General features: G+C 37.7%; 1 protein-coding gene across 4 annotated transcripts; it reads right to left on the bottom strand.

The window, feature by feature from the left end:
- Positions 1-27,551, bottom strand: LOC132701103 (glutamyl aminopeptidase). 4 transcript variants are annotated; one of them, XM_060668787.1, is made up of 15 exons: positions 27,368-27,551; positions 27,018-27,077; positions 22,926-23,349; positions 4,987-5,134; positions 4,676-4,937; positions 4,167-4,435; positions 3,976-4,110; positions 3,621-3,925; positions 3,476-3,561; positions 3,101-3,420; positions 2,697-3,052; positions 2,533-2,646; positions 2,168-2,276; positions 1,884-2,083; positions 1-229 (listed from the first exon to the last, which is right to left on the bottom strand). In XM_060668787.1, exons 1-14 carry the CDS (start codon positions 27,390-27,392, stop codon positions 1,901-1,903), a joined length of 2,796 nt encoding a protein of 931 aa, XP_060524770.1. In that variant the 5' UTR covers positions 27,393-27,551; the 3' UTR covers positions 1-229; positions 1,884-1,900. The 4 variants fall into 4 exon arrangements, with proteins under 4 accessions (XP_060524770.1, XP_060524767.1, XP_060524769.1 ...); XM_060668784.1 differs by lacking the exons at positions 27,018-27,077; positions 27,368-27,551 and adding an exon at positions 26,481-26,672; XM_060668786.1 differs by lacking the exons at positions 1,884-2,083; positions 27,018-27,077; positions 27,368-27,551 and adding an exon at positions 26,481-26,672.
- Between the last annotated feature and the right edge of the window lie 411 nt (positions 27,552-27,962).

Raw genomic sequence — 27,962 nt, 5'->3', positions numbered from 1 at the left:
TTACGAAAACGACTTGTTTAATGAAAATGACAAGTAAATTACAGGAAAAATAAAAATGAAATGGCGACGCCGAAGCACATCAGCCCACGGTCGCGTTTCTAACCCAACTTTCCACCGTCTCCTTGTAATTGGCCAACCACCTGATGTTGTTCTCGACCGTCTCGATGGCGGTTTTCCTGTTCGATGCTCCCGCCCCCGCGTCCGGATACTTGCCGAAAAACGCTTCCATCTGAAACCGCCGGACCACTTCAAAGCGCCGCCCCCACATATACAAGGTAGCCCACTATTGCGGAATTCTTTAATATCTCCATAATAGTTAATTTTATAGAATTTTTTTAACAGATCTTTTCTTAGATATTTCGACTTTTGTTTATCAATTGAACTTTGAACATTATTCTTTCCTCCATTTTTGAAAAATAATAATATGCAAGACATGCTACAACTATCATAGCTAAATAAAAGAGGTGACGTTGGTCTTAATATAAAAAATCATATAACATGTGATACGTTTCTGAAGGCATCGTAGAATGATTTTTTTTTTGAAATAAAAGCAATAAATTAAAAAAAAAATATGTAAGATATTTTTGGCATATCTTGTATAAATAAGTATGTCATATTAAATCTTAACTTAAACCTAACAACTTTAGCATGAAACTTTAATAATAATTTTATTTTTGGCTAATTCTGGCCTTAATATAAAATATGAAAATTATGAAATAATATACAGGGTTTGCAATAAAAAAAGTTGATACATGACGTTTTTTGTGGCAAACTTTGTATAAAAATATTAAATCTACACGTTAAACTCAACAACTTATGTATTTTGACTAATTTTGACCTTAATATAAAAAATAACTACAACACACTATATTTTTCAAGTCAGCGTAAAATGGACTATCTTTTTATGAAATAATATACCGGTCTTCCAATTAAAAACAAAAACTGTGATGTAAAGTGCTTTTTTGGTACACCTCGTATAAAAATGAGTGTGTAATATTAAATCTGCACATTAAACCCAACAACTTTTTTGTAAATTGTAAAATAAAAAAGTTAGAGGGATAATATTTATAATGGATCGGTAATAATTTTATTTTTGACTAATTCAGGCCTTAATATAAAAAATAACTAGAACACGTTATATTTTTTTGACTTACTTAACGACTCGCTAAATACCTTGGTTCTATTAGACAACCACAGAGTGGAAAATCCAAGGGCTTCAAATCGAGTGATTTAGACGGCCAGTTCCAGAGTCCCTTAACTCGTTTGAAGTAAATAAAACCAACAACGTGGCAAAATCAATGCCAACTAGAAAGCACAATCATATACAGCGTGTCGTATTTGAAAAAAATTTGCACATTCTTGCGTTTCCGTTTACTATACAAACAATTATAAATAACCAAAAACGATTAAAAATAAAAATTACAAACATATCTTAAGATATTATTAAGAAAAAATTAAGTACGAGGAGACCTGAAGGACGTCAACGTGAAACATTCTCCATCAAGTCTATTTAAAATAAGGTGCTGTGAAATACCTATGAGATACCCTGGATAATACCGACTATTTTCGATGCATTCGGCACCTTTTACTATTAATTTTTTTTGATAAAATAAATTCTTACGGAGGTATAAAACAATCCATCATTAGCTAGCCTCTACACCCCACCCACCCGCTACAAAAGATCAAGCGATATACAGAAAGACTGCGGTGCGGAAGAGGAACTGTTGACTACAGGTGGCGCCACAGACATTATATCCGAAGAAGATCTGACAACTCCTCAGCGACGTTGCCGGGTCTGCTTTAATACAATGTCCCTGGATCCAACTAAACATCTATATTTATGTACAGAGCTCCGAATTACCAAAACGATGGCCGAAACTTACGCGACGTCTCCGCTGTGTCAGCACTTAACCTGAGAATTCGAAAGTTTTATACAGTACATTACGACTCCGCGAAACCAACTCTCTACCGCGCCTCTATATCTAGAGAGCCATCTGATGTTATTTCGGACGCGTTCGAGGGCGGTCCTCCTGTTCGACTCGCCCGCCCCCGCGCTAGGGTATTTCGCAAAAAACGCTCTCATCTGGAAAGAAAACGGCCGCGCTCGTACAACGTCCCTGGACCACACGGCAACCTTTCCGAAACCTGATAAACCCGCTCTACTTACTTCCGCCAATCTCTCTTGGGTCGAAAACGACCCCGTGATGCCGGGGATGAGTGACCCCAAGTACCTGTCGTTCAGGGTGAACCTGTCCACGAGATACGCCCAGTTTTCCCTGCGAGAGAGAAGAAAACGTGCCAACTCTAGATCGTTTTTGGGTCGTTGGATGTCGAATGACCAAAATAAAAAGTGTTGAACGTTATTTTTAGGCCATTTGACGTCAAGGGACTTGAACTTGGAACAATTTTAATTGCTTTCATCTCCTTTTTTCAATTTATGTGCTTTATTGGTATTTTATTATATTGTAAATTGAACATTGCAGAATAAATGTATTATTATTATTATTATTACTATTATTATTAACAACTTACCTGACCCAATCCCAGACCAAGTCGGTACCGTACGAGTTGGCCGAGATATATCTCACGACAGTAAAGTAATCCTGACCTCTGACCACCGACTCGTTCTTAGCCAACTCGAGCAACCTGCAACCAAAACTGATTTTATCGATCCACGCGTCGCAACGTAACCTCACTTTTCCAGCAGCGTAGTGTTCTTAACGCTGGCCAGGCCATTGACTAGCTTCAGCTTCTCGGTGGCGTCGGTCTCCGCGACGTAGACATCCAACAGCCTGCCCCAGGTTGTCTCGTCGGCGTTCAACATGCCGTATTTGTAGACGATGCCTCTCAAATCCTGCGACAAGCCCTGCGACGGGTTAGCAATCCAATCATTAAACTTCCGCTCCGCCTGCGCCACGCACTCCTCGTGCTCCACTGCGCACGCGAGAGTGAGCACCACCACCCTGGTAAGTCTCGTCACGTGACCGTCTTCGTAGCTCTCGTCCCACGTGAAGTTATTGTACGCGTTGGATACGATCCCCTTCACGTAGTTCTGAAACGACGACATCAGCTGCCACTCGTGACGTCAAAACGTCAATACCTTGAACGAGGCTTCCTGACTCGACCCCTTCAAATACTTCAATACGTCCTGCAGCTTCGAGGACGCCACGCTCCAGGGGGCGTAGCCCAACTCCTGCGTCAACTTCTTCGTCAAGTCGAGCGGAACGTCGTAGCTTAACTGGCCCGCCTCCGCGATACTGAAGGTCTCCTCCAGAAGGTGCGTCCTGTCCATCAAACCCAACTGGTTGTAGATCTCGATGAGGCCCTGCCACGTGGCCGGATCGTAGTTCACCCGGTAGTACCCGATTTGGTCGTAGTTGAACTTCAACCAACTCGCTCCAGTCGGTTTGGGCACGGTGACTGAAAAACCACGCCCACCGATGTAAAGTAAGTAAATTACGTAAGAGATACTTACTGCTCTCCTGCGAATAGGGAAACAGGATCAAGCCCCCGGATTTCCCGATATCGGTCACGTACGTGATCGGGATCGTCCATTTGTACCTGCAAACGAAAAACCGAACTCGAACCTCACTCATCACCTCCTCCGACAAAACGCTCACTGATAGGTGACGTTGCTCATGTCGTACGTAGCGTTTGGGTCCTTGAGGAACCTCTTCTGGGTTAACACGTAAGCGCCGCTGGTCGCGTCGTACGTGACGTCGACGACGGGGTACCCCATCTGCGCGGTGAACGTGTCCATCATCTGCGCGACATTGAAACCCGACCCCACCACCGCTTGGATTTCCTCCAGGAAGTTCTTCGTGACCGCGTTACCGTAAGCGTACTTGTTCAAGTAGTTGGTGACACCTTTGCGGAAGTTTTCCTCGCCCACTGTGTCCTCCAGCATCCGCAAGATCGATGCTCCCTGGAAATTCATTCGCTTGGTGACCAAATGATGACGTTACCCTGACCCACCTTATTGTACGAGATCGTATCGAAAATAGCTGTAATCTCATCAGGAGTTGTGACGCTGACGACGATGGGATGGGAAGATAGAGTAGCGTCCAGCGACAACACCGAATGGAGATCCGAGGTCTGGAACTGGGACATCTGAAACGGCAACGGAATACCAACCGAATCACCGACAAGTTAACCAACGACGGTACCATTTCCCAATCTGGTTCGGCCGCGGCAGTACCCTTGAACTCTATGTAACTGGCGAAGCCTTCGTTCAACCAGAGGTCGTTCCACCAGTCCATGGTAACTAAATTTCCGAACCAGCTGTGGGCTAACTCGTGGGCGATCACGGTAGCCACCCTCTGCTTGTTGGCCGACGAGTGAGTGGCGTTGGTGTAGAGCAGAGCCGTCTCTCTGTACGTCACCAGACCCCAGTGTTCCATAGCTCCGGACACGAAGTCCGGTATGGCTACCATGTCTGGAAACCAGAAGGAAAAGGTATTGTGAGACGTTGCCTCGACGTCCCAGGTGTGACCTTTGATATTTTTGTGAAGACTTTTATTACGGTAGACTAAAAATAACGAATTAAACTTCTGACGGTGGCAGGGATTATCAATCAAGTATATATGTTATTATGTTTTTTCTTACTAGTTGTTAGTTTTCTTAGTAAAAATTGGAGAAACCTTGTCTTATCAAGGGGTTTTTACGTGGGTAGTACCTAATTTTGGCAAGGGATACGATATCCCGAAGTAATCGACGTAGAATTCGATGACTTTTTTGGCTACTTCTCCCGCGTAGGTGGTTTTGTTTAAGTTTCCCGGGCTCGCGTAGACCCTGAGGGCTACGGGGGTGCCGTTGTTGTTGAAGGTGGTCTCGGTGAACTTAAAATCGGAAACTATGAAGCACGTCAGGTAGGTGGACATGGACACGGTCTCCTTGAAGGTCACCAAATCGTTGTCGGTGTCGTAGGATACCGTGGTCTGCAACACAAGCGTCACGTGGTGCTGAGGGGTGTTGGGGATCACTTACGTCAACGGGGTAGTTCGAGAGGGCGATGTAGTTGTCAGCTTTCGGTTTCAGCAGATGAACGACGTACTTGGCTTTCATGTTGGGCTCATCGAAGCAAGGGAACGCCTGTCTCGCGTAGGTGGGCTCGAATTTGGACGTGGCCATGGTTCTAGAAATAATTTCGGCGTCTTGAAGCAAATAAAAAGTGCTTAAAATTGTTGGCCATTGGCCATGAAAATGGTAATCAAACAATAAAAACATTGTGTTGAAAGTCAGCTTTTTTTGAAAGTTTTATAAAAAAAAAAAGAATGAACACAAATTGTAAAAATGGTGCTTATATTTTTTTCTTCTACAAAACACTAAGATAACGTCATTACAACTTAGACAACTTGTTATGAGGCACTGATATTTAAAAAATTTCAACACTCCATGACAACCTCAATGTACTTTCTACGCACTCTATTCAAAGGACTGCTACGTTTCAGAATAGAAAAGGATTTTCATCAGCAAAAAGGTTCCACACAATTTGTTCTCGATTTTGGAATTTTAACGTTTGATTTTGATAGCAAAAAGAATTAACAAGAACAATTTAGAAAAACAACTTTGATTTTATATGTAGAATATAACTCCTTCGAGTTTTAGGATTTCTTGGGGCTGGTAAATCCTAGAAAAAATGTCTATCTACCAGTTTTGTGGATAATTTTGCGATCTACAGTTATTGTCTGAAATTTTTTAAAATAACATTTATCATTTTCGGGAAAAACCCAAAAAACGGAAACTTCGATTTTACTAGGAATGGTAAACCATAGGAAAAAATTACAAGGGCCATTTTCGTAGATAATTTTGCAATGTATTGAGATTTTCGAGAAAAATCCAAAAAAAACGAAAACCTTCGACTTCATATGTAAAATATAAATTAAAGCACTTGTAGAATCGCGATTTCTTAGGAATGGTTAATTCTAGTACAAAAGGTATAAAAGACAATTTTGAAGATAATTTTACAATCTACAGCTCTTGTCTGAGATTTTTTTAATAACATCTACCCTTTTCAAGAAAAATCCAAAAAAACCTTAAACTTCGACTCTATATCTAGAATATCAACATCGCTATTTATCGGGAATGTTAAATTCTAAAAAAAAAAGTATGAGGGCCATTTTTGTAGTTAATTAGATTCTTGTCTGAGATATTTTTAAATAAAATTTAACTTTTTAGAGAAAAATTTAAAAAAAAAGTAAATTTCGACCTTGCCTAACTTTTCAAGCTTCTGCATGCTAAAAATGCAGGTCTATCTGTTATTTCAAATATCTATTTTGACCGGACTATACGTCTTTGGCATTGGGTATGCTGTTTCGAAAAGGACAATCATCTATTAACGGTGCCGCTTTATCTAACCAATATCGAAGACTTATGTTGCACTGCCTAGCTAATTTATGCCGAACCGCTTGGCTAATTTTCTGTAGTTTTTTTTGACGATATATTTTACGTTCCATGCTTGATAACGAACCGACGCGGCTGAAACAATGCAGCGAAAACGAGATATCGTGCTGCCAGCGCCTTAAAACCGTAATAACGTCGCTTTCACTGATCGTAAAACGTATTGAAACGATCTACGCCGCGTGAAACTGGAACGGCCGACTCTGCAAAAGCGTACTGCACTTGCACGGTTTGTTTGGATAAATTTAATTAGAAAACATTAACGTAATTATAGAAAACAAAAGTAACGAGGCTAAATAAAACTGTTTCTTACGGGCGGCGGGTTCAAAGTAACTTTAAATCGTTGCGTCATGATTTCCGGGCGTGTCCCCCGGTATTTCGCTTGACTGAAATTTGATCTACCGCAAGCTACTTTTGATATGACGATAAATAATATACATGTTATACGAAATTGTGTACAACAAAGTATATAATGTGCGGACTTGCGAAACTTCGAGGAAACTTCTCGAAACCTTCTATCACGCAGATTCAGAGAAGTAAATAAAAAGTGTAAAAAAAAATCGGAACATATACCGGGTGTCCCGGCAAGGGAAACGGACGGTCCAAGAAATTTGAATAAAAAATTTCTGAAGCAATCGTTTCAACCTTCAGCGTAAATAGACAACAGTACTATTTAAAACGTACGCAAAAAAAATAGACATTTTAAATGACAGACAGACCTCGATGTTTTTAAAAAGTCAAAATTGTCAAAATTTTCGGATTTTTCTCGAAAACGGTAAGTTCTAGTTATAGCAACCACAGATATGAATTGTAGATAGTAATATTATCTACAAAAATCGCCCTTATACTTTTTGTTCTAGGATTAACCATTCCTAAGAAATAACAATTCATATAGAGTCGAAGTACTAAATTTTTTAAATTTTTCCCGAAAACGGTAATTTTTATTTTAAAAAATCTCAGACAAGATTCGTAGATTGTCAAATTATCTACAAAAATGAGCATTGCATTTTTTCCCAGACATGAATTGTAGAGCATAAAATTATCTACAAAAATGGCCCTATTATTTTTTTCCTAGGATTTACCATTCCGTCGAAGTTATCGGATTTTTTGATTTATCTCGAAAATGGCAAGTTTCATTCAAAAAATCTCATACATGAACTGTAGGTACAAAAATTGCCCTTATACTTTCTTTAATAGGATTTATAATACTTAAGAAATCGTCATTTTAAAAGTTGAAGTTTGCGTTTTTTTTTCTCTCAAAAACGGCAAATGTTATTAAAAAAATCTCAAACATGAATTGTAGATAAGAAAATTATCTACAAAAATGGCTCTTATACTTTCTTTCCGAGGGTTAACCCTTTCGCGATTCTAAAAGTTAAAGGAGCTATATTTTACAAAGTTTTCGATTTTTTAGATTTTTCTCAGAAACGACAAATTTTATTTAAAAAAATCTCAGATTTGAATTGCAGAACACAAAATCTACAAAAAAGGTCCGTATATTTTTTATCCTAGGATCAACCATTTCTAAGAAATCAAGATTCTAATAATTGAAGCAGTTATATTCTATATATAAAGTAGAAGTTTTCGGTTTTTTGAATTTTTCTCGAAAATGGTAAATGTTATTAGAGGAAAACGCAGACATGAACCGTAGATCATTAAATTATCTACAAAAATGGCGCTTATACTTTCTTTCCCAAGTTTTAGCATTCCTAAGCCATCGTCATTCTAAAACTTGAAGCTGTTATATTCTATATATAGCTTTTCAGTTTTTTGAACTTTAGTCGAAAACGATAAATTTTATTTTTAAAAAATCTCAGACAAGAACTGTATATGGTAAAGCTAGGGTTTAGTTATTTCTAAGAAAATATTTTACGGAGTTCTGGGTTTTTTAAATTTTTCTCGAAAACAACAAATTTATTTTAAAAATATCTCAGACATGAATTGCAGACCACAAAATTATATACAAAAAAGGTCCTTATATTTTTTATCCTAGCATCAACCATTCCTAAGAAATCGAGATTATAATAATTAAAGCAATTATATTCTATATATAAAATAGAAGTATTCGGTTTTTTGGATTTTTCTCGAAAATGGTAAGTGTTATTAAAGGAAATCTCAGACATGAACTGTAGATTGTTAAATTATCTACAAAAATGGCGCTTTTACTTTTTACCAAGATTTACCATTCCTAAGCAATCGTCATTCTAGAACTTGAAGGAGTTATATTTTATATACAATTTTTCAGTTTTTTTAATTTTTCTCGAAAACGACAAATTTTATTTTAAAATTTCTCAGACATGAATTGCAGACCACAAAATTATCCACAAAAAAGGTCCGTATATTTTTTATCCTAGGATCAATCATTCCTAAGAAATCGCGATTATTATAGTTGAAGCAGTTGTATTCTATATAAAAAGAAGAAGTTTTCGGTTTTTTGGATTTTTCTCGAAAATGGTAAATGTTATTAAAAAAAATCTCAAATGTGAACTGTAGATTGTTAAATTATCTACAACAATGGTTCTTATACTTTCTTTCCTAGGGTTAACCATTTCTAAGAAATCGCAATTCTAAAAGTTAAAGAAGCTATATTCCACGAAGTTTTGGGTTTTTTCAATTTTTCTCAAAAACGGCAAATTTTATTTAAAGAAACCTCAGACATGAATTGAAGACCACAAAATTATCTACAACAAAGGTCCTTGTATTTTTTATCCTAGGAACAACAGTTCCTAGGAAATCGCGATTCTACTAGTTGAAGCAGTTATATTCTATCTACAAAGTAGAAGTTTTCGGTTTTTTGGATTTTTCTTGAAAACGGTAAAGATTATTAAAAAAGAATCTCAGACATGTAGATCGTTAAACAATCTACAAAATGGCTCTTATACATTCTTTCCTAATATGGCATGAACTATAGATCATAAAACTATCTACATCTGCGAAAATGGCCCTAATATTTTTTTTCCAGGATTTACGTATAAAATTTTTATAGGTGGGCTCTATAGGACGAGAGTTGGTACATTTACATACGCAGCGTTTCAAAAATATGGATTTTGCAGACATCAGATTGCCAGATATCATAAACGCTGAGGTCAACATGAACGGAGCAGCATTTTGTCTAGTGATGAGTCGAAATTTAGCCTTCGAGAGGGTATGGCCAAACCACATGAATGTGCTCTGCCCCGAGGTAAACTGGAGGTACATTGAACAAATTCAAAAAAAATTGAACTGAACATGTCATGCTCCTTTAAATTTAAATGAATCGCAACAAGCCTTATTAGAGGTAAGGGGAACTTAGCAAAACGCTTCAATTTTCATTGATACCAAGGTCACACTGTTACAATGTATAAACTTGTGTTTCTTCGTACCGTTGTGGCAAAAGAGATTTTCCTTTCAACTATGCGGTTGGTTGCGGTTCAAAATTACGAAATACATGTTGTTTTGTTTGAGTGTAAGCTATTAAAACAATAAAACGTGGCAAAATATATATTTTTTTATGTACCGAGTGACAAAGTGAGGACGACGACAACGGACGGTTCTAGAGAGAATGCTGGAAACTATGTTCGAGCCCCCGATACAGTTTCTATAAAAATTTCTAATATTAATATTTTAAAGCTGTTGAAGTTTACTCTATTTCTCCAAGAAAAGTGATGGTGCGAAAAAGAATAAATGCAACGATACGACTTTCTTATGCCATTAGAGAGTAAAATAAGGGCCCAAAAACCTACTGAAAACCGCATATCAATACATTCATCCTATCCTAAAACACGAATAAAACAATTTTAGGCGCAAAAAAGGAGGATCTTTTAAACATCAAGATGAAATATTATTTATTGTTACGTTACATTACATTATCACTAATTTTTCCATTAAAAATTGCGTTTTATCAATTAAAATGAGGAAAATCTCTCTTTTGACAGAAATGATTTATTTCTAATTATTAAGATTGCCGTGAAAACAAATGATTTTTATATTTCATATTGTTGAAATAAGACATGGTAGTAAGGTACTCAGTTTGATAGATAGATACATTTACTTTCGCAAAAACAAACTAAAAACATGATATCTTCGCCGAGCATACTGTTGGCCTATTCAGAGCTTAGTTAAGCAAGTTCGACTCAGCAACAACCGAGACGCAGAAGTTTTGTAAATAGTATTTACAGATGAAGCTAACTTTCCAAGAAATGCAATCAGACATTTCCACAATAACTATATTTGGGCCGATGAAACCTTACGCGGTTGTAAAATTTTAAACATCAAGTTTTTTGGGCTGGAATTGTTGGAAATTACTTAACTGGACCCTTTACTTGTCAGAAAAGCTAAAGCGTTCACTTTAGTTTTGCAGTACGGGAATACGATGGATAGGTAGGTCGCGGCGGACCTCAACCATGGCCTCCTAAGTCCCCAAATTGTTTGGATTTTTCTTATGGGGGCATCTTAAACAGTTAAAGTCTGTTCAGAGATATAAGTAAGTGCCTACCTGATACGAATTAAGGAAAGACCCGGGCAAGCTGTAAGAATGAAATTTAATTATTTGGGGTTTTGTTAGGAAAGATACTAAACAATATTTACTAATTTATGTATGTATTTATGTTTAAATCTAAAATAAAATTACAAATTATTAGTACCTACTTAAATTACTTAAAATTATTCACATAATATGTCAGTATCACTATCGCTATCATCACCTGTTCTAATTATTATTTATTCTATATTATTTGCAATATGGATATGCGATTGTTCTGCTTTTTCTATATGTTTAACAGAATTTGCCCAGCTTTGTGGAGGGATGTTAAAAACTTCGGTTTCTATAAGTTTGAGGACATTGGAGTTAACACGGGGAAAAACATTGTTTGATGAATGGCAGATTTCAGTTGGTGCCAAACATGTTCAATGGGATTAAATATACAGTGGTAAGGTGGAAGAATTTTAAAACTGTATGCCCTAGATTTTTTGCATAATTATCACAGACGTATTCCTTTTGTAGGTTCAAGTTTTGTAGAACCTCAATTAATTGCTTTTTGGTATAATATTCGTGAAAATAAATGTAGTTATTATACATGTAGTTTTGGATTGTTGCTTTTGTGTCACATGAGGAAGGGGTTTTAGTCAACTGTCTACTGTGATAATTTGCATTGTCCATTACAATTACGCTATTAGGAGGAATGTTTGGAACTAGTTTGTTTTTAAACCAACTTTAAAAATAAATCAGAGGTGGTGTCTTCATGGTAATCCAGAGAAGAATCTTTAATATTTTTCGCAGAGAGAGAAAGTCCATTTCCAGCATGCAAAATAGTTATTCTTTTACCTCTTTTTGATGGCGCGTTTGTTTTACACTTATCAGTTGAGTCAACCCAACCCTTTTCCGGGGTATCAGAAGTGTCGAACCAGGTTTCATCCAAGTAAATAATTGGCCTTTGTTGTTCTCTCTAAATCCTATTTTTTTCTAGATATTTCTAGAAACTTGCCTTTTGTCAATTTTTTTAAAATCTAAAACCCATGTGTTGAATATACTTCCATAAGGTAGTTCTGCACATTTAACACAGGTTTCATCTTTTCCAAGCCTCCTAATTATGATATTTAATATAGGCTCGCTTTGTTCCTCGTATAACTGGTAAATTTAACGCCGTATTATATCTTGATCACGTTCATCTACACTCGAGAAAATGTCAGCATCGCTTCTTTTTTTCCTCGCTGAAATGGGACTATTCACAATTTTCCATAGAGTTGATGTTGGAATTTAAGTCAATGTGACCGTTTCTTCTAAAGATACTTGCTTGCTGGCACCACGTTCAATGAGAGTCAAATAAACATTGTTTATAACTTCCTCAATAGAATAGTGTTTTCTACATTTAGGCGGGAGCATCTCCTGAGATACACTACACTCGCACATATTTTGCATAATTCGCACACGATTCAACACACTCTGTATTACACACGAAATAAGAATGATTACTAATAAACTAAAACTAAGTAGTATAGTAAACCAAAGAATATTAAACACAGGTAGGTATAAAATTATTTTCTATTACGGACCACAATTTTACCTGAATTTAAATTCAGAAACTTAGGTAATAATCTTGTTGCATTGTATGTTAGTGGCCACCCTTGGATAATCCCATTCCAAAGAAATTGGTCACGTTCTTATATCTATGAACAGACCATAACACTGTAGAAGCGTATAAGAGCTTTTTGCCATTTAATAAGAAACAATGGAGGTATATGATTGATTGCCTCTGAAATCGTTTGCCGAAGTTCCACACTATTATTACAAGGAGTTCTGTGAATTTGATTTTTTGTGTCTCCAAAAGAAAAAATCCGTTAAAGTTAAGTTGGGGCTATTGGCTGGCCAATCCATATTTCCGCCGTTCAATAGCCAACCCCTGGGATATTCCATGTTAAGAACATTTTTAACTTGCACAAAATTGTGAGGAGGGGCACCGTCTTGCTGTCATATAATCTGCGCTGATATCTTCTATTTATTGTTCTATTTGGTTAGTTAAGTTTTGATCTATAAATATCGTACCCAAAATATCCCCATCTATGACACCACACCATAGATTAATCGATTGGTACCCCATCAGTCCATAAAAATTATTCTCATTATGTCTAATTAAAAAATCCAAACAAAACTGCGTCCTCCTTTGGCATTGTTCTGCACTTAGTTTTTCTTTCAAAACTGAGTGGATTGATCCCCGAGAAGTGCCTGCCTCTTAATATACTCGGCTAATAAAGGAAACTGGATGTGTTTGCCTTATTTTCTTCATTTAAAACATTATGATTCCGGCATACCTTTTCAGGATTTAATATGTAACCGTTTTCTGCAAATTTTTTTGTCAGCCTTGGAAATATATGTCTTGAAGGAATATACGTAGAATATACTGACCACTAGCTGCGGTTGCACTTTTGTTATTTGGAAAAATATGCTTGAGGCATATCACTCCTTTCATGGATGCTAAATTCGCGAAAAATCATTTAAAAAATAATGACTTGCACAATAATTCAATCATCATATTCTTATTTGTCAGTCCGGGCACTCTTTGAAATAATATAAAAGTTTCCTATGTTATATAGCGTGTTACATCATTGTCATCGGGGCATGTCCCTTAGCTGATGGAGTATATCCCTAGGAGGTCAAGTCAGATATCCCGAGGATGTTTTACGGACGTCATTGTGCTATATGTTCAAATGAAGTTTTTTAAAAAAAAAAAGACCCCGTAAACAAGTGTAAAAAGAAATATTTAAATAAAAAGGAGGGGGGGGGGGTAATTTACGCGTGCACCGGCGATTTCAATTGCTAATAGGTCACGCGCGTCCGCCATTATTGCACACTTCCGCGCGAAATTATCTACCTCGTGACTCCGTCGGCCTTGTAACTGCTCCGATACAGCCCCGTTATCCGGTCGACGAGGCTGCCGCGGAACTTGAACGCCACGTGGTACACCCCGGGGGTGATCCTCTCGGCGGCGACGACCACCAGCACCTCGTCCTCGAGGTGCTCGGTGACGCTGACGACGCGCAACGTCCTCCCATCCCCTCGCCGTATCTCCACCGACGTCACCGTCAGCTTCTTACCGTGGACCACGAAATCGTCACGCGCTTTCGCGACCTCTACCGTGATATTGACGAACCCGTCGAAGTCGCCCCTGTCTAAACGCGGGGCGAGGGTCAGATTGTACGCGAGAGGGCGCGTATCGTTCGACAGTCTCTTGTAGCGGGTCGGACGCGTGACGTCGGGAACGCCCACCGCCGCTTTGCCGTGACGTCTCGCGGCGAAAGTACCGGTCCCGCTGTTGTACTCTATGTGACGACCGATAAAGACGAGCGCGGCGAGGAGGGAAGCGCAGACTATGAACCAGAACACGCAGCAGCTGAGCAGGCACGAGACGAGGGCGCCAGATTTTTTCCCGTCGCCGCCTTCGCGTTCACTTTTCTTGCCGCAACACGACATGGTACGGGAGGCGGTACGCTTAGCATTGCATCGTGCAGGGCGGACCTCGCGGTAACTGGTACTGTCGAACGTAGCGGATCGCGTCGCAACGGTTTCGCCGTACGGTTTTCGGAAGGGGGACAAATCTCCTACCACAGGTGGTAGACAAGCGTGCACTCCATATAGCTACTGGACGTATAGAGGCCCTGCCCATGTTAATGGTACAGGAATTCGTGAAGCAACTATGTAACAAGATTTTGAGGAGGTCAGTTCGATATGCGCGTGCGCGAGATTTGAACTGTCGTTTTTAACCAATGGCAGCTCTGATTGCATTTTCTGACGTTCGACCCATAAGACCTTGCGGCTTTCAACAACCAATATGGCCGCTGGCTTAGGGTGTGGAACGCATTGGAAATTAGCGACAAGTGCAAGGTTAATATTATGCTAAATAATTCTGTAAATAATTTTTTTCTTTAAGCGCTATAGACACGATACCAGCTAATTTTTCCCGAATTTGCGCTCGTAAATCGGCGCGAACAGTTTGTTTTTATAAGCTTATAGGTTTCAACTCAATTGAAAATGTAAACAAGTCGAATTTACAAAATGTGACTCCTAAAAGTATAAATATAACTTTGAGGTACTAGATATCGCACGGGGAATATCTTAAGTGGAAAAAAATGTTCATCAAGCATCTGGTATAGACAGAACGCTCATCCTTTCATCGCAAGTCTAGTAATTGCAGAGAGTCTCGCCTTCAAAATATATAATTATGAAAAGTGCTAAATTAATCAGTGTGTGTACGTATTGCAGTATTCACGTAAGTCAAGCAAAACTAGATTTTCGAAGAATTTTATAAGCGAATGAGGTTTTGACATGATGGGACATTTTAAGAAAATTGGGGATAACATTATGGCCTCGACAAAGTAACAAAAAGGTCAATGTGCAGAGTAATCTTACCAGTTTTAGTCTCTCCATAAAGTCTGGTTAATTTTTCAAAGAATCCCTAGTAGATTTTCTTAGATATTCAAACTCTACACACCCAAACATACGTTTTACTATTCAATTAGAAACTAATAAAAACCTCCGATTCTTAAATACTCTTTTCAATAGAACATCAGGCCTAACATTGGGTCATTGTGTTTACAGAAAACCTACGCACACAGACCGATGCCTTAATGCATTGTCACATGACCGTCCGGCCCAAAAATCATCGGTCATCAACTCTCTTGTAAAACTATCTCGGCCCAAGTCACTGGACCCAGAATAAAAACACCTTACCTCTGCTGTTCCTCTAATACACACAAAGTACACTTCACCACAATCTTCCAAAGACAACAAATCTATAAGCAACCAAACATTTTTAACCGCGACTCATGTATATGCCCCTCCTTTGGCTCCACCCCCCTCAAACAGTATATAAGAAGGTACAGAGCAGAATGCGACCTAGTTTCCGTTACATTCTGAAGAAGCCAACATGATGATTGGCAATACGTCAGCACGTTCGATTCATCATCAACCGACGGAAGGAATTTTTGTAAATAGCAGCCTATGGAAGCTTCTTTGAAAAATTGCTAAGATTTATTTTGGGCCATAAACTCTATACTCTAGCAATAAAAATGTGTTTACTTTTAAGAGTCTTCCCATTTTATTCCTTTTCCAAAACTGTACATTTATAATAATTTTTACAGAAAAATACAGTGATTTATATTAAACTTATTTTAAAAAACAAATCTCAAAAAAAATCCTGAATACTCACAGCCCCTAGATTTTTTGTTAATCGTTAATAAAATGATACCTAATCCATTATTATAATATCAAAACTAACCAAAAATCCCGGTTTGATGAATGCAAATGTCAATAATCAAATTCTATAACTTATAAATCTTATAATACATTTTATACAACAAACCGTAACGATTTGTTGACATGTTTTTGCAAATTTGACTTCTACAAATATAATAGCAACTTCCTTTTTACCCTTAACAATCCCAATTAACAAACTTCGGCAATTGCACTATAAGCACGTATCATATCCCATAAGCACTCCGCGTCAAATTTAAACGTTTAGCTCGGCGGACCATTTTCTCATGACTTCTGAAACCAATGAGATAATGAACTTTTCTCTTGACTCACCCTATACATTAAAGTGACGCCATTATTCATTCTTATTTCTTACATTTTCATTATATAACCAAATTAATCATATTAGCGACCCACTGGTATATACGAGGTGTGTTCAAAAAGTAAGGTGACTTTTGTAATTGTAATTTGTTATGTTGGTGCACATATCTCTAACAAATGTTCACAGTTTCAGCCAGTTGGCAAGTTCCCTTTTTTTTGGGAGACAGAAGCGGTAGACGAGTTTTCTGCTGTCAAAAAAAAAAAGGAACAACGAATTTTGCATAAAATTTTGTGTAGAAAATGGAATACAGTGGTGCAAAACACTTGAAACGTTGACAACGGCATATGATGAAACTACTTCGAGCAAAAAAAATATTTATAAGTGGTACAAGCTGTTTCAAGATGACCGAGAAGACCACGCAGATGAAAGCTTTATCAAAAAGTATTGTCCCCTTGAAAATAATCCCCCCCCATTTGATAGAACTTGACTTGCTTCTTTCCGTCTTGGCGATTCTGGGTTCTTCCATTGGGACGACTGCGCTTTGGTTTCGACGTCATAACCATATACCCATGATTCGTCACCCTTTTGAGCATACCAGGATTATCACTGACGTCCTTTTGTTCAAAATTAAGCACTTTCGGAACAAATTTTGCAGGTACACTAAACAATAGAGATGCCGACGTCTTTAGCCATTTCTCTAATAGTGATTCGATGATTTTTCAATACCATTTGTTTCACTTCTTCAACGCTTTCATCGGTTACTGACGCGCTGGGGCGTCCAGAGCGAGGTTCTTCATCGACATCTTCCACAGCTTGTACCACAAAAACTTTTTTTTGCTCAAGGTAGACTCATCAAATACAATGTGCGTTTTGCAGCACCGTAATCCATTTTTTACACAAAATTTTATTTAAATCTTTTTTCCATTGTTTTTGACAGCAGAAAATCGCCGAACACACAAAACACGTCTCGTTAGGGGCACGTGTACCAACATAACAAAGTAAAAATATCGAAGCCGGCGCAATTACAAAAGTCGCCTTACTTACACTTACACACCTCGTATACTAACGATGCTAAACTGCTCAAACCCGGGGGCGGGGGAATTAATCAAACACAAAATGACTGCGTGAAGCTTAGGCGCCGCAACTGCTCGGGTGTACGTAGACGCTCGTGCAAATACCGGAGCTTAAAACCACTTTCTCTCCGTGTCGGTCGAAGCGGTTTTTACAAACAACGAGTTCAACAACTCGACAAAGAGATTTTCAACGGGACAGTTACCGTTGCCCGTCTTATTAAATTATAATTCGCGTCGCGAGAAAAATGGCCGTTTTTGCGACGATCGAAAGCGTTCCCATAAAAATCGCCGTAGCGAGGTTAGAAAATGGCGGAACGGCCGATCGTTCAAAAAAAACACAGAATACAGATGCCGCTTAAGGAAATCCACTCAGGGATGTTTATTAGAGAATAAATACACAAACCATCATCAAAAAAATATTTGTTGCGGTCAATCTCATGCAGAATAAACATCTGTTGGGACGGATTTTACCACGGTCCTGCGAAGGTCTGAGGTTAAGGTACTGTAAAATACTTTAATACACTTATTACGTCTCTTTATTAACAACTCAATCCCTTTAAAAATATAATCTTTTGGTTTGTCCGAAAAATGAGCTAAAACAGCCTCTTTTAACTCAACTTCGTCGTTAAACCGCCGTCCACGTAAGTCCTTTTTCAAATATCCAAACAAATAATAGTCGCTGGGGGCCGTATCTGGACTACAGGGAGGATGATCTATCTGTTGGAAACCACACTCAAAAATGGCAGCTTGTGCAACATCAGCAGTATGGACAGTTGCATTATCGTGCAAAAGACGCACGCCGCTGGTCAGTTTTCCTCGACGTTTTACACGTATGCAGTCTCGCCATTTATGTAATAATGTTGCGTAATATTTACCATTGGTACAGTGGTATTAGTTTCTTTAAAATCTATCAAAAGAATTCCTTCACAATCCCAAAAGATCGTGACAATCACTTTTTTTGTTGACTGGCAGATTCTGAATTTTCTTGGAGGTGCTTCCCACCCTTACGACGCCACTCCACCTCTTCTTCAATCGCAACAATATCTTCTGTTATGACCTCCACTGGTCGACCAGTTCTTGAATCATCTTCAAGGGACTCCTGCCCCATTCGAAAATGTTTTGCCCATTCTTTCACTACAGAATACGAAGGAGAACTTTGGGCGTACACACCATTCAGCCTTTCTTTAATAATTTTAGGTGCTAACCCTTCTTTTGTCAAAAACTTTATGACTGCTCTATACTCAATTTGCGTTATTGGCGACATTTTTTTGGACACGTCTTGTTTAAAATGCTGTCAATAAAAAACTATTTCACGCAAGACTTCAATTTTTTTTTCGCAGCCTACTAAGATATATATTTAAAATTTATGTCAGGCCGGGAAATTTTGGCGCTAACCTCGTAAAACGTCAAAGCAATAAATGCACTATACTTTTGGTCGTATTATACATAGACGCAACGCCAACGCAAACAAGCCGTAGAGGTACCAAAATGGACTGAAGGAAAAATTAAAAAAAAATACAAATACGAATAACAACATTTCAACATTCAAATCTTGGCGATTTTGCCACAAATACGAATCAACGAGACTTGTAATATGGTCCGAAGAATGTTACTTTTCAAGTTCGGCAATTTTTAATCGCCATAACACGAGGAACTGGTAGACAGAAACCCACCATATAATTTTTTATTTTGGGACAACGAATAGCCTACAGAATTACTCAAAGATATTCTCTTAGTATTATTATAATGACGCACTTTCAGCAAGATGGCGCCCCAACTCTGAACTCAAGTCCATTTTTAGATGACAACTCCCCTTAAAAATGGATAGATACCAAAGGACCCGTAAGATAGCCTCCACGATATCCGCATGTTTCAGATGTAGATTTGTTTTTATGAGGATATATGCAAAATAAAGTATATAAAATACGATTCGTGCTTGTAGCAGAACTCCGAACCTTTCGAAACTCTGTGAATTCTTTTAAATGTCATTTAAAAATTAAGAAAAATGTGCGAGTCTTGCATTCGAGAAAATCTCCAATTTGAACAACAGTTAATATAATATATAATATTAGGTTAATGTTCTTTACATATAATGTTATTTCGTATTAATTAATGGACTATAATTAGTTGAAACTTACTTTAAATTTTAGTTCATAACGTATAAAACACATTTAAATAATTGGATTTTAAAATATTGAGTTTCTTATATGTTAATAATTGTTTGCTTGTCCATTGTTTTTAATATATTGATCACGGCCTACTGTTGCAAATAAAAAAAAGGAAATAATTAAAGTTTGAACTGAATGTTTAAAACAATTTTATACTAATATATATTTAAGAAAAGCTTAAGTCATTTAAAATTAATGTAAAAAATATATACACGGTGTTCCATTAAAAAAAAATCAACAACAATACCGTAGACTCCACAGACAAAAGAGTTTAGGTTAGTTTAACGATTCCTCCCTAGGGATATTCCGATACTAGTAAATACGAATAGGTACTCGATACTTTTGATTCGATACCAAGTTTTTACAGCATCGAATCAATCTTGCGGTATCGAAACAAAAGTACTTGGTATCAAATCGAATCGGCCTCGCCATTAAAAAAAAACCCGAACGCATCAGACAAACATCTCTATCTGATCTATGGTGACGCGTTGTCTCGCGCCAGCCAAGCCGAATTCGTCCGACTTCACTCGACCGAGCCCGAGCCAAAAGCGAGAAAGATGTCCGCCCTTATTATTCCAATGTTATCATTAGTTTTGTTTTAATTATTGTCCTTCAACCTTCATTGTTAGTTTCCTTAAAATAAATAAAAAAATAATGAACTGCGATATGAGTAAGTATCGATACTATAGGAGTATTTATTTGAGTAGTATCGAAAAAAGATTTGAGTACTATCGAAATGAGTAGGTATCGATACTTTAATGGTATCGGAACACCCCTATTCCTCCCAACTGATATTTAATGCGTCGTGACGCCAGGAGACGTTTTCGGGGCAGGTCGTTAAGCGTGAACCTTAATTTTGAATAATTTTGTTGTTGTGACGTTTCGCGGCGAGTTTTAAATGTTTAAAATTCGTACAAGGGGCCTATTGTTGTTATCGCCAATGTGTTAATTGGGCTAAAAAAATAATTAGTAGCCGTCCTCTGTAAAATTTACAAGCTTGATACGACCTATTTTTTGTTGTAAAACGTTAAAAACTTTTCCATGATAATTTTTAACTACATTTTGGTGCGTATTTAGATATAGTATGAATTTTCAATGCATGAAGTGTGTATTTAAAGTCCATTTCGGAAAATATTTAAGTAACAAAACCTTATTAAGGATGCTGAGCTACAGGGTGGCCCAACCATTCATTGAGTCCATATTTACCATTATCTCTAAATTAATTATTTTTGATGATTCACCAGTCGACAATTTCTTGTTTCCTCCATGATAAAGTTGGACTTTTCTTTATGCGTCGTAAATGATATTTCATCACTTCACCTCTGATGGTGCCTTAATACCTGTTGGCAGTATTGTCAACATTAATGATATTCTTCTACTTTCTTCGATAATGCTTTAATACTTCTCAAGTATTTTCTTCATCAGCAAATAATTTTATCTTAATAATAATTATTAATACTCTACAGAGAGAAATGACAGTTACAGTTCTCAGAATTTGACATTGTTGATAAATATATTGAATTTTGAAAACAAGTTTCCAGTTCCAGCAAGATTTATTGAGATTGAGATCTAAATCTAAGCGGACCCTTTAATAGCAATACTGGTTTGAATTTTCCTATATCAGAAGATATGTTTAGAGAACATAAAAATTCAACGTACTCGGAAACTGTTTCATTTGCTCTTAAGTTGTTTTTGGTAATAGTATCTGTTTATTTTTCATAAATGATGTGAACCGACCTACCTACTTTTTGCAAGTTCCAAAAATAAAGTTCTGAAATTCAAAATACTAAAAAATTAAGACATCTTTTTCCAGTCCAGTGATTTTTAAAACATACATCTAGGGCGTATTATTTTTTTGACCGGGCAACTTTACTGAAGCCGAAAACTGATTAGCGGTATTATAATATTTGCGGACTATATTTTGACTCCCATCAAATTACCCTAACTCGCTGTTTGATTTCCAATTATACTATTTACAAGGCAATAATCGAGTAGCACGCTACTGATAATGTTTTTAGGAAAACTGGCCACGTTGCAACTGTTTCTTTGGTAAAAGGTAAAACATTCTCAGTTCTGAATGGTACACAACCATTTGTTTGCCGAATGTCTTTGAAGAAACTAGAAAAACCAACGCCGAAAACGAATCACTCTCCAAGACGACAATGCTAGCTTTCACCGATCAGTGCAAACAAAGAACTTTTTGAGCATTAAAAACGTTGATTTGATGAACCGTCCACCATATAGTCCTGATTTAGCACCTAATCACTTCTTTTTATTACTATACTTAAAGATTAATTACGTAGGCAATGATTTTTGACACCAGAAGAAGCGGTTGATGCGTTAAAAAAGCATGCTTTGGCGGTGCCCGACTTGATGCGGTAAAAGTGCTTTGGTGATTAATTTTATCGAATGCAAAAGTGTATTGATCATCAGCGTTATTATTTTGAGAAACAATAAAATCATATTTGTTGGTAGCTTATAGTTTTTCAATACAAAACCCGAAATATAAAAGGTAGCCCGCGTATATAGTCCAAAGAGGAGTTTTGCACAGGAAAGCGGGTGACTAAAAGTGTTAAAAGCCTTACAATAGTCCGGTAAGACTAAAGCTGTCGATTCTCTCTTATCGGCAGAAGATCATCAAGAAATTTCAACAGCTCTGCTGAACTCGGTTTAATAAAATCTTTACTTCATCCAATAAGGACCTATTGTTGGCGTGACCAAGCTTTAAACTATTTAAAGAAGTCTTCTTTTGAGTCGCCATTTTACGGATATAGTATTCTTGATTTTCATACTTTCTTCGTGGTTAACTATGTTTCTAAGCTTTCTGCCTTCCCCGTTCAGTATTTCATTATAATTGGACACTTTCTTAACCATTTCACTCAGGATCTTTGACCTTTTCCTCTCCTCCTAATCACCGATGATTACTTTTAATTCAGCGACCTCATTCCGACAGGAGTATCGAGCGTCCTCTGGAAACTGAGGCCATGTTCTTCCCTGCTTCACAATCAGAGCAGCTCCAGGATTTTTTTAGACGCCATGAGCCTCGCGTCAACCTCGAACACCTTGCCACATTCAAAGTGAAAAGTGGTCAGTAAAATTCGCAACTTTATACAACAACAAAACAACACGTTCGTCTTGCGCCTTTTTCTTTTTGACACATCAATAATATGGAGTGATATAAACAAAAAAAAAACAATCAGACTGTGAATTGGGCACGGTATTTCCCAAACTTTACTTACGTGGAACCGCCGTCGCTATTCGTGTAGCTGCTGGTGTACAATCCGACGATTCTGTTCTTCATGTCGCCGCTGAAGTCGATCTCCAACGAGGTGTCCGAGGAAGTAAAAGACGTGCCGTCGCCCTTGGTGATGGTCACGATCTCGTAAAACTCGTCCACTTCAAAATTTGCCGCTCGACCGGCAACCGTTACGCTACTAACGTCCAGTTTGTTGCTGTGGACGACGACAGAGGGCGCCGTTTGGTCCACGCTCATTGTGACGACGACTCTGCCGGAGAATAAGCCAGTATCCAGTCGAGGATACAGGTAGAGATGGTACAGGGACGGCTTGATAGCCGAGGGCAGTCTGTATTTCGACATGGCGTCGGTCGCCGGCGGCGTCGTAGTGGTGGGAATGGACGCGGACGTAGACGTGGACGTGGAACCTAAAATTAAACGGTTTTACATAAAAAGGCACCCGCACGGTCGCCATATTTGACTCCACCGGACTTTTTAATATTAGGTCTAATCTATTGTTCCTCCGTTATTTTAGTAGAGGCAATTTGAGGGTAAAGTCTGTTCATAGATATAAGAAAGTGACTAACTGGTACGAATTAAGGAAAGACCCGGGCAAGCTGTAAGAATGAAATATGGCCGAACAGGTCCCAAATTTGATTAGAATTTTTTTTGGAAAGTTTTGTTAGGAAAGATACTAAACAATATTTATTTATTTATGTATGTATTTATGTTTAAATCTAAAATAAAATTACAAATTATTTTTATTACCTATTTAAATTACTTAAAATTATTCACATAATATATCAGTATCACTATCGCTATCATCGCCTGTTCTAATTATTATTTGTTCTATATTATTTGCAATATGGATATACGATTGTTCTGCTATTTCTATATGTTTACCCGAATTTGCCCAACTTTGTGGAGAGATGTTAAACACTTCGGTTTCTATAAGTTTGAGGACATTGGAGTTAACACGGTGAAAAACATTGTTCAGTTGGTGCCAAACATGTTCAATGGGATTAAATATACAGTGGTACGGTGGAAGCCTTAAAACTGTATGCCCTAGATTTTTTGCATAATTATCACAGACGTATTCCTTTCGTAAGTTTGTAGAGCCACAACTGCTTTTTGGTATAATCTTCGTGAAAATAAATGTCGTCATTATACATGTACTTTTGGATTGTTGCTTTTATGTCACATGAGGAAGGGGTTTTAGTCAACTGTCTACTGTGATAACTTGCATTGTCCATTACAATGACGCTATTAGGAGGAATGTTTGGAACTAGTTTGTTTTTAAACCAACTTTCAAATAAATCAGCGGTGGTGTCTTCATGGTAATCCAGAGAAGAATCTTTAATATTTTTCGCAGACAGAAAAAGTCCATTTGGAACTCAACCATCTTTAGAGCCAGCATGCAAAACTGTTATTCTTTTACCTTTTTTTGATTGCGCGTTTGTTTTACACTTATCAGTTGAGTTAACTCAATCCTTTTCCGGGGTATCATAAGTTTCGAACCAGGTTTCATCCAAGTAAATAATTGGCCTTTGTTGTTCTCTGTAAATCCTAAATTTTTCTAGATATTCCAGTGGCCATTTCCGAATTCTAAAGGGTAGTTCTGCAACATTTAACACCGGTTTCATCTTTTTCAAGCCTCCTAATTAAGATATCTAATGTAGGCACACTTTGTTCCTCGTTTAACTGGTAAATTTTACGCCGTATCATATCTTGATCGCTTTCATCTACACTCGGGAAAATGTCAGCATCGCTTCTTTTTTTCCTCGCTGAAATGGGATTATTCACAATTTTCCATGCAGTTGATGTTGCAATTTTCGTCAATGTGGCCGTTTCTTCTAAAGATGCTTGCTTGCTGGCACCACGTTCAATGAGAGTCAAATAAACATTGTTTATAACTTCCTTAATCTCAATAGAATAGTGTTTTTTACATTTGGGCGGTAGCATCTTCAGTTTTACATTGAAAGAATTAATGCTTTGAGAGGGAACGAACCTCATTTACTTAATAAGATGAGGCTGGCGGATTGATACAGTTTTGTGTATAATTTTTGTTTTCAAAGCTTACATCACACGACACTCTTGAACCTATTGCTCCTTAAGATGGTTTGATTCTTAAAACTGAGATTTGGTGAGAAAGCTCTGCCCCTTCTGCTAGGGCAAGCTCTTATTAACGATGCTTTCTGCGACCGAAAAGTTTTAGTTGTGTGACGAAGGAACAAACTTACTTGTAAGTAATTTTCGATCGGGATTATACATATCAACAATCAAGAGGCGGGTTTTTTAGGTCCATTTTAAAAAGAAAACTTCATATGAACATCTGTCCTAAACATCTTTACTTTTGAAATACAGGGTGGTAAATTTTTCAAAAATAAAATACATCTGTAATACACTTTAGATATTTCAATGAAATTTGACACAGATGTATTATGAAACAAGGGGCATTATTTAGTGCACCACTGTTTTTGATATTGATATTGAGGGTACGCCACTGATTCCTTTTAAAATAAAAATTATTCTTACATTCTCCAATCGTTTCAAAAGAAACTCAATTTCTTGATGTAATAATAATAATAATAATAATAATTAAGACATCAAATCTGTTCACAAATGAATGCAAATGTCATTATTTTTTTAAGGAAATCAGTGGCGTACCACTGACTGTCTGTGAATAAATAATATTTTGGTTAATTAGGTTGCGACTGCATTGGTTAAATCGAGAACTTTTTTTTAAAATAAAATGTCCATCTAAAACAAAATATCTAGTTTTTAGTTACCAACTAGTGTCCTTCAAAACAAAAATTGAAGATTGTTTGTTTTTTCTTTTACAGTTTCAATGAAACAATAAGATAAATAATAAACTATTCTTATTTAAATCTATTTTATTTATTTAAGTTTACGTACTTCGTATTCGTAGTTCGATTTTTTGAAGTATTTTAATAAAACAGATAGACAGTTACTTAAGTAAGACATAATCATGCATGCTGTCATATTATCGATATTATTATGTCCATGCAGAGAAGACATTTTTATTTTTATAAGCGAAAACCATCCATCGGATTGATAAAAAGCAAAAAATTAAATTTCTTAAGAGAAATCAGTACGTTTAGGACATAAGGTCACATGAAGTTTTCTATTCAAAATGGACCCAAAAACTGCCACACTTCGTCAACATCCTGTATAGCACCCCTCTTCGTATTAACGTCCCAAACTACTGTTCCGGACAATATTAAACGGTCTTGCGCATAATTTCTGCAAGGGACTTTTAAAAAGAATGAGGTTAAGACCATAGATGGAGAGTTTGCCATATGTGGTTAGTTGTTTCGGAAATTTAGGATTTGACTGCAAATCTGTGGCGTCACCTAACGGCTAGAAGGGGTACTATACGTATGCAGATCCATATCGAAAGTCGCTTACGCTTATTTTTGATCTCCGAAATAGCCATTTGTCCAAAAAGTGCACAAAAAATATTAATTTAATGCTGCAAACGTTGCTAATTGGCCGTTATTCTACTAACATAAACCGATACACGCCATATATATCGTACCCGAACTGCTCGTGATGGAGGGGTTCGTCGAAGAACTCGTCGAAGGTGACGTATTTTCCTTGAGTTCTTCGATTTCCGACTTCAACTGGGCATTACTGACACCCAAAACTATCGTGCTGACGCAAAACGCGGCGCTGATCAGAGCCAGCAGCGTCAGGAATTTGTGTGCCAGAATCCACGCGAAAACCATCTTCGTCGGGACAAAAAGCGAACTGAGCGCGACGGAGACGTTTATTGCCGGATTTGATAAACAATCGGCGAAGGGATTTGGGATATCACGTAATTTACACGTTTGCTTAGGCCTAACGACGACGTTCCGCATATTTTACCGCCGTTAATTGATTTTTTACGCGCTTCATCCCGCGTTTCGATTGATATCTCGTCGTAAAACCTAATCCGCATCATCCGAGATTACGGGTCGTAATTTAAGTCGAGGAAATGTGGACGTCATGTCTGGGTGCGAAGAAGAATCCTCAGAAAACTTAAAAATCTCTACCCCGGCGCATCCGCCTTAACAATAAAAAATACGCCACTTACCAGACACTTTATTTAAAACGCTTAAAGTTGGGGGCCACTTTAACGCGCTGCCTAGAAAACCTAAAAAAACATGAACGTTTTGTCTTATCACGCGGCAACCCTGCTAAACGCACTATTATAATCTGTGGTTTCAATTTAAGGCGGCGTTGCCGGACGCGGAGCAATGTTTGACGCATAATTCGGCTTTTACGTCCCGTTAAGGGTCGAATAAAACACCAGCAACTTTGAAGCTTTTCGCGTAGTCAAATTCGACCCACTTAATTGCCATCAGTTACTAATACCGGAACAATCTCGCGTCCGAACCACGCGGCCAATTAAAATTGGCAACCACGCGTTAAATATCTACCAACCTCTATAAACGTGACGGAAAAACATTCATCACCCTCGTTCTCCGCGAGGTAAAACAACCACAACTGACGAAACTAACCGACATTCAGCGCCCGGGCCACTAAAACACGAGACTTTGAGGCTCGATCACCTGTAATACTCCACTTTACCAATTCGACAACACAAATCAGCTGATCGCCACCGAAACTGGTCCATGGTGAAGGCCGCGTAGCCGACTCGGCGTGAAATTCCGGGAAATAACGAAAAGTGGCGCCTCGGAGTCTGCATTTTATTGAGTCGAACTGTAAAATATTCATAGCTCTCGTCAGCTTTTGTGAATGGCCGGGGCGAATAATGGTCGAGACACGTCTGCGGACGGCCTCAATAAAAGTTGTAAATATTTACGGGCTACTCTATTGTAAACATTATTGCCCTCGTTATGGCAAACGGGCACTTGCGTTGGAAAGCCGGATTCGAAAGAACCCTTCGGCTGGGGACTAGTTCCCGATTTTTTAATGTTTCCCAGAAACGGACCGCCTCGAGCGACTATTTAACACTATACAGGGCGCCCCATAAGTAAAAAAAATTACCTTTTTTGATTTTTAAAAATAATTCCTC

The sequence above is a fragment of the Cylas formicarius genome, unplaced genomic scaffold, assembly GCF_029955315.1.
Source record: "Cylas formicarius isolate icCylForm1 unplaced genomic scaffold, icCylForm1.1 PGA_scaffold_4__25_contigs__length_36172078, whole genome shotgun sequence".
Taxonomy (NCBI): domain Eukaryota; kingdom Metazoa; phylum Arthropoda; class Insecta; order Coleoptera; family Brentidae; genus Cylas; species Cylas formicarius.
The sequence above is the reverse complement of the archived record's forward strand: the minus strand, read 5'-3'. Positions and strand labels throughout refer to the sequence as shown.

Bases quoted from the DNA above. Each gene is read 5' to 3' on its own strand.
- LOC132701103 (XM_060668784.1), bottom strand. From the start codon at position 26,670: ATGGTTTTCGCGTGGATTCTGGCACACAAATTCCTGACGCTGCTGGCT. The intron at 4,938-4,986 runs GTAAGTGATCCC...CTTGTGTTGCAG, and splicing joins TCTCGAACTACCCCGTTGAC to ACCACGGTATCCTACGACAC. The intron at 4,111-4,166 runs GTACCGTCGTTG...TTGCCGTTTCAG, and splicing joins CCGAACCAGATTGGGAAATG to ATGTCCCAGTTCCAGACCTC.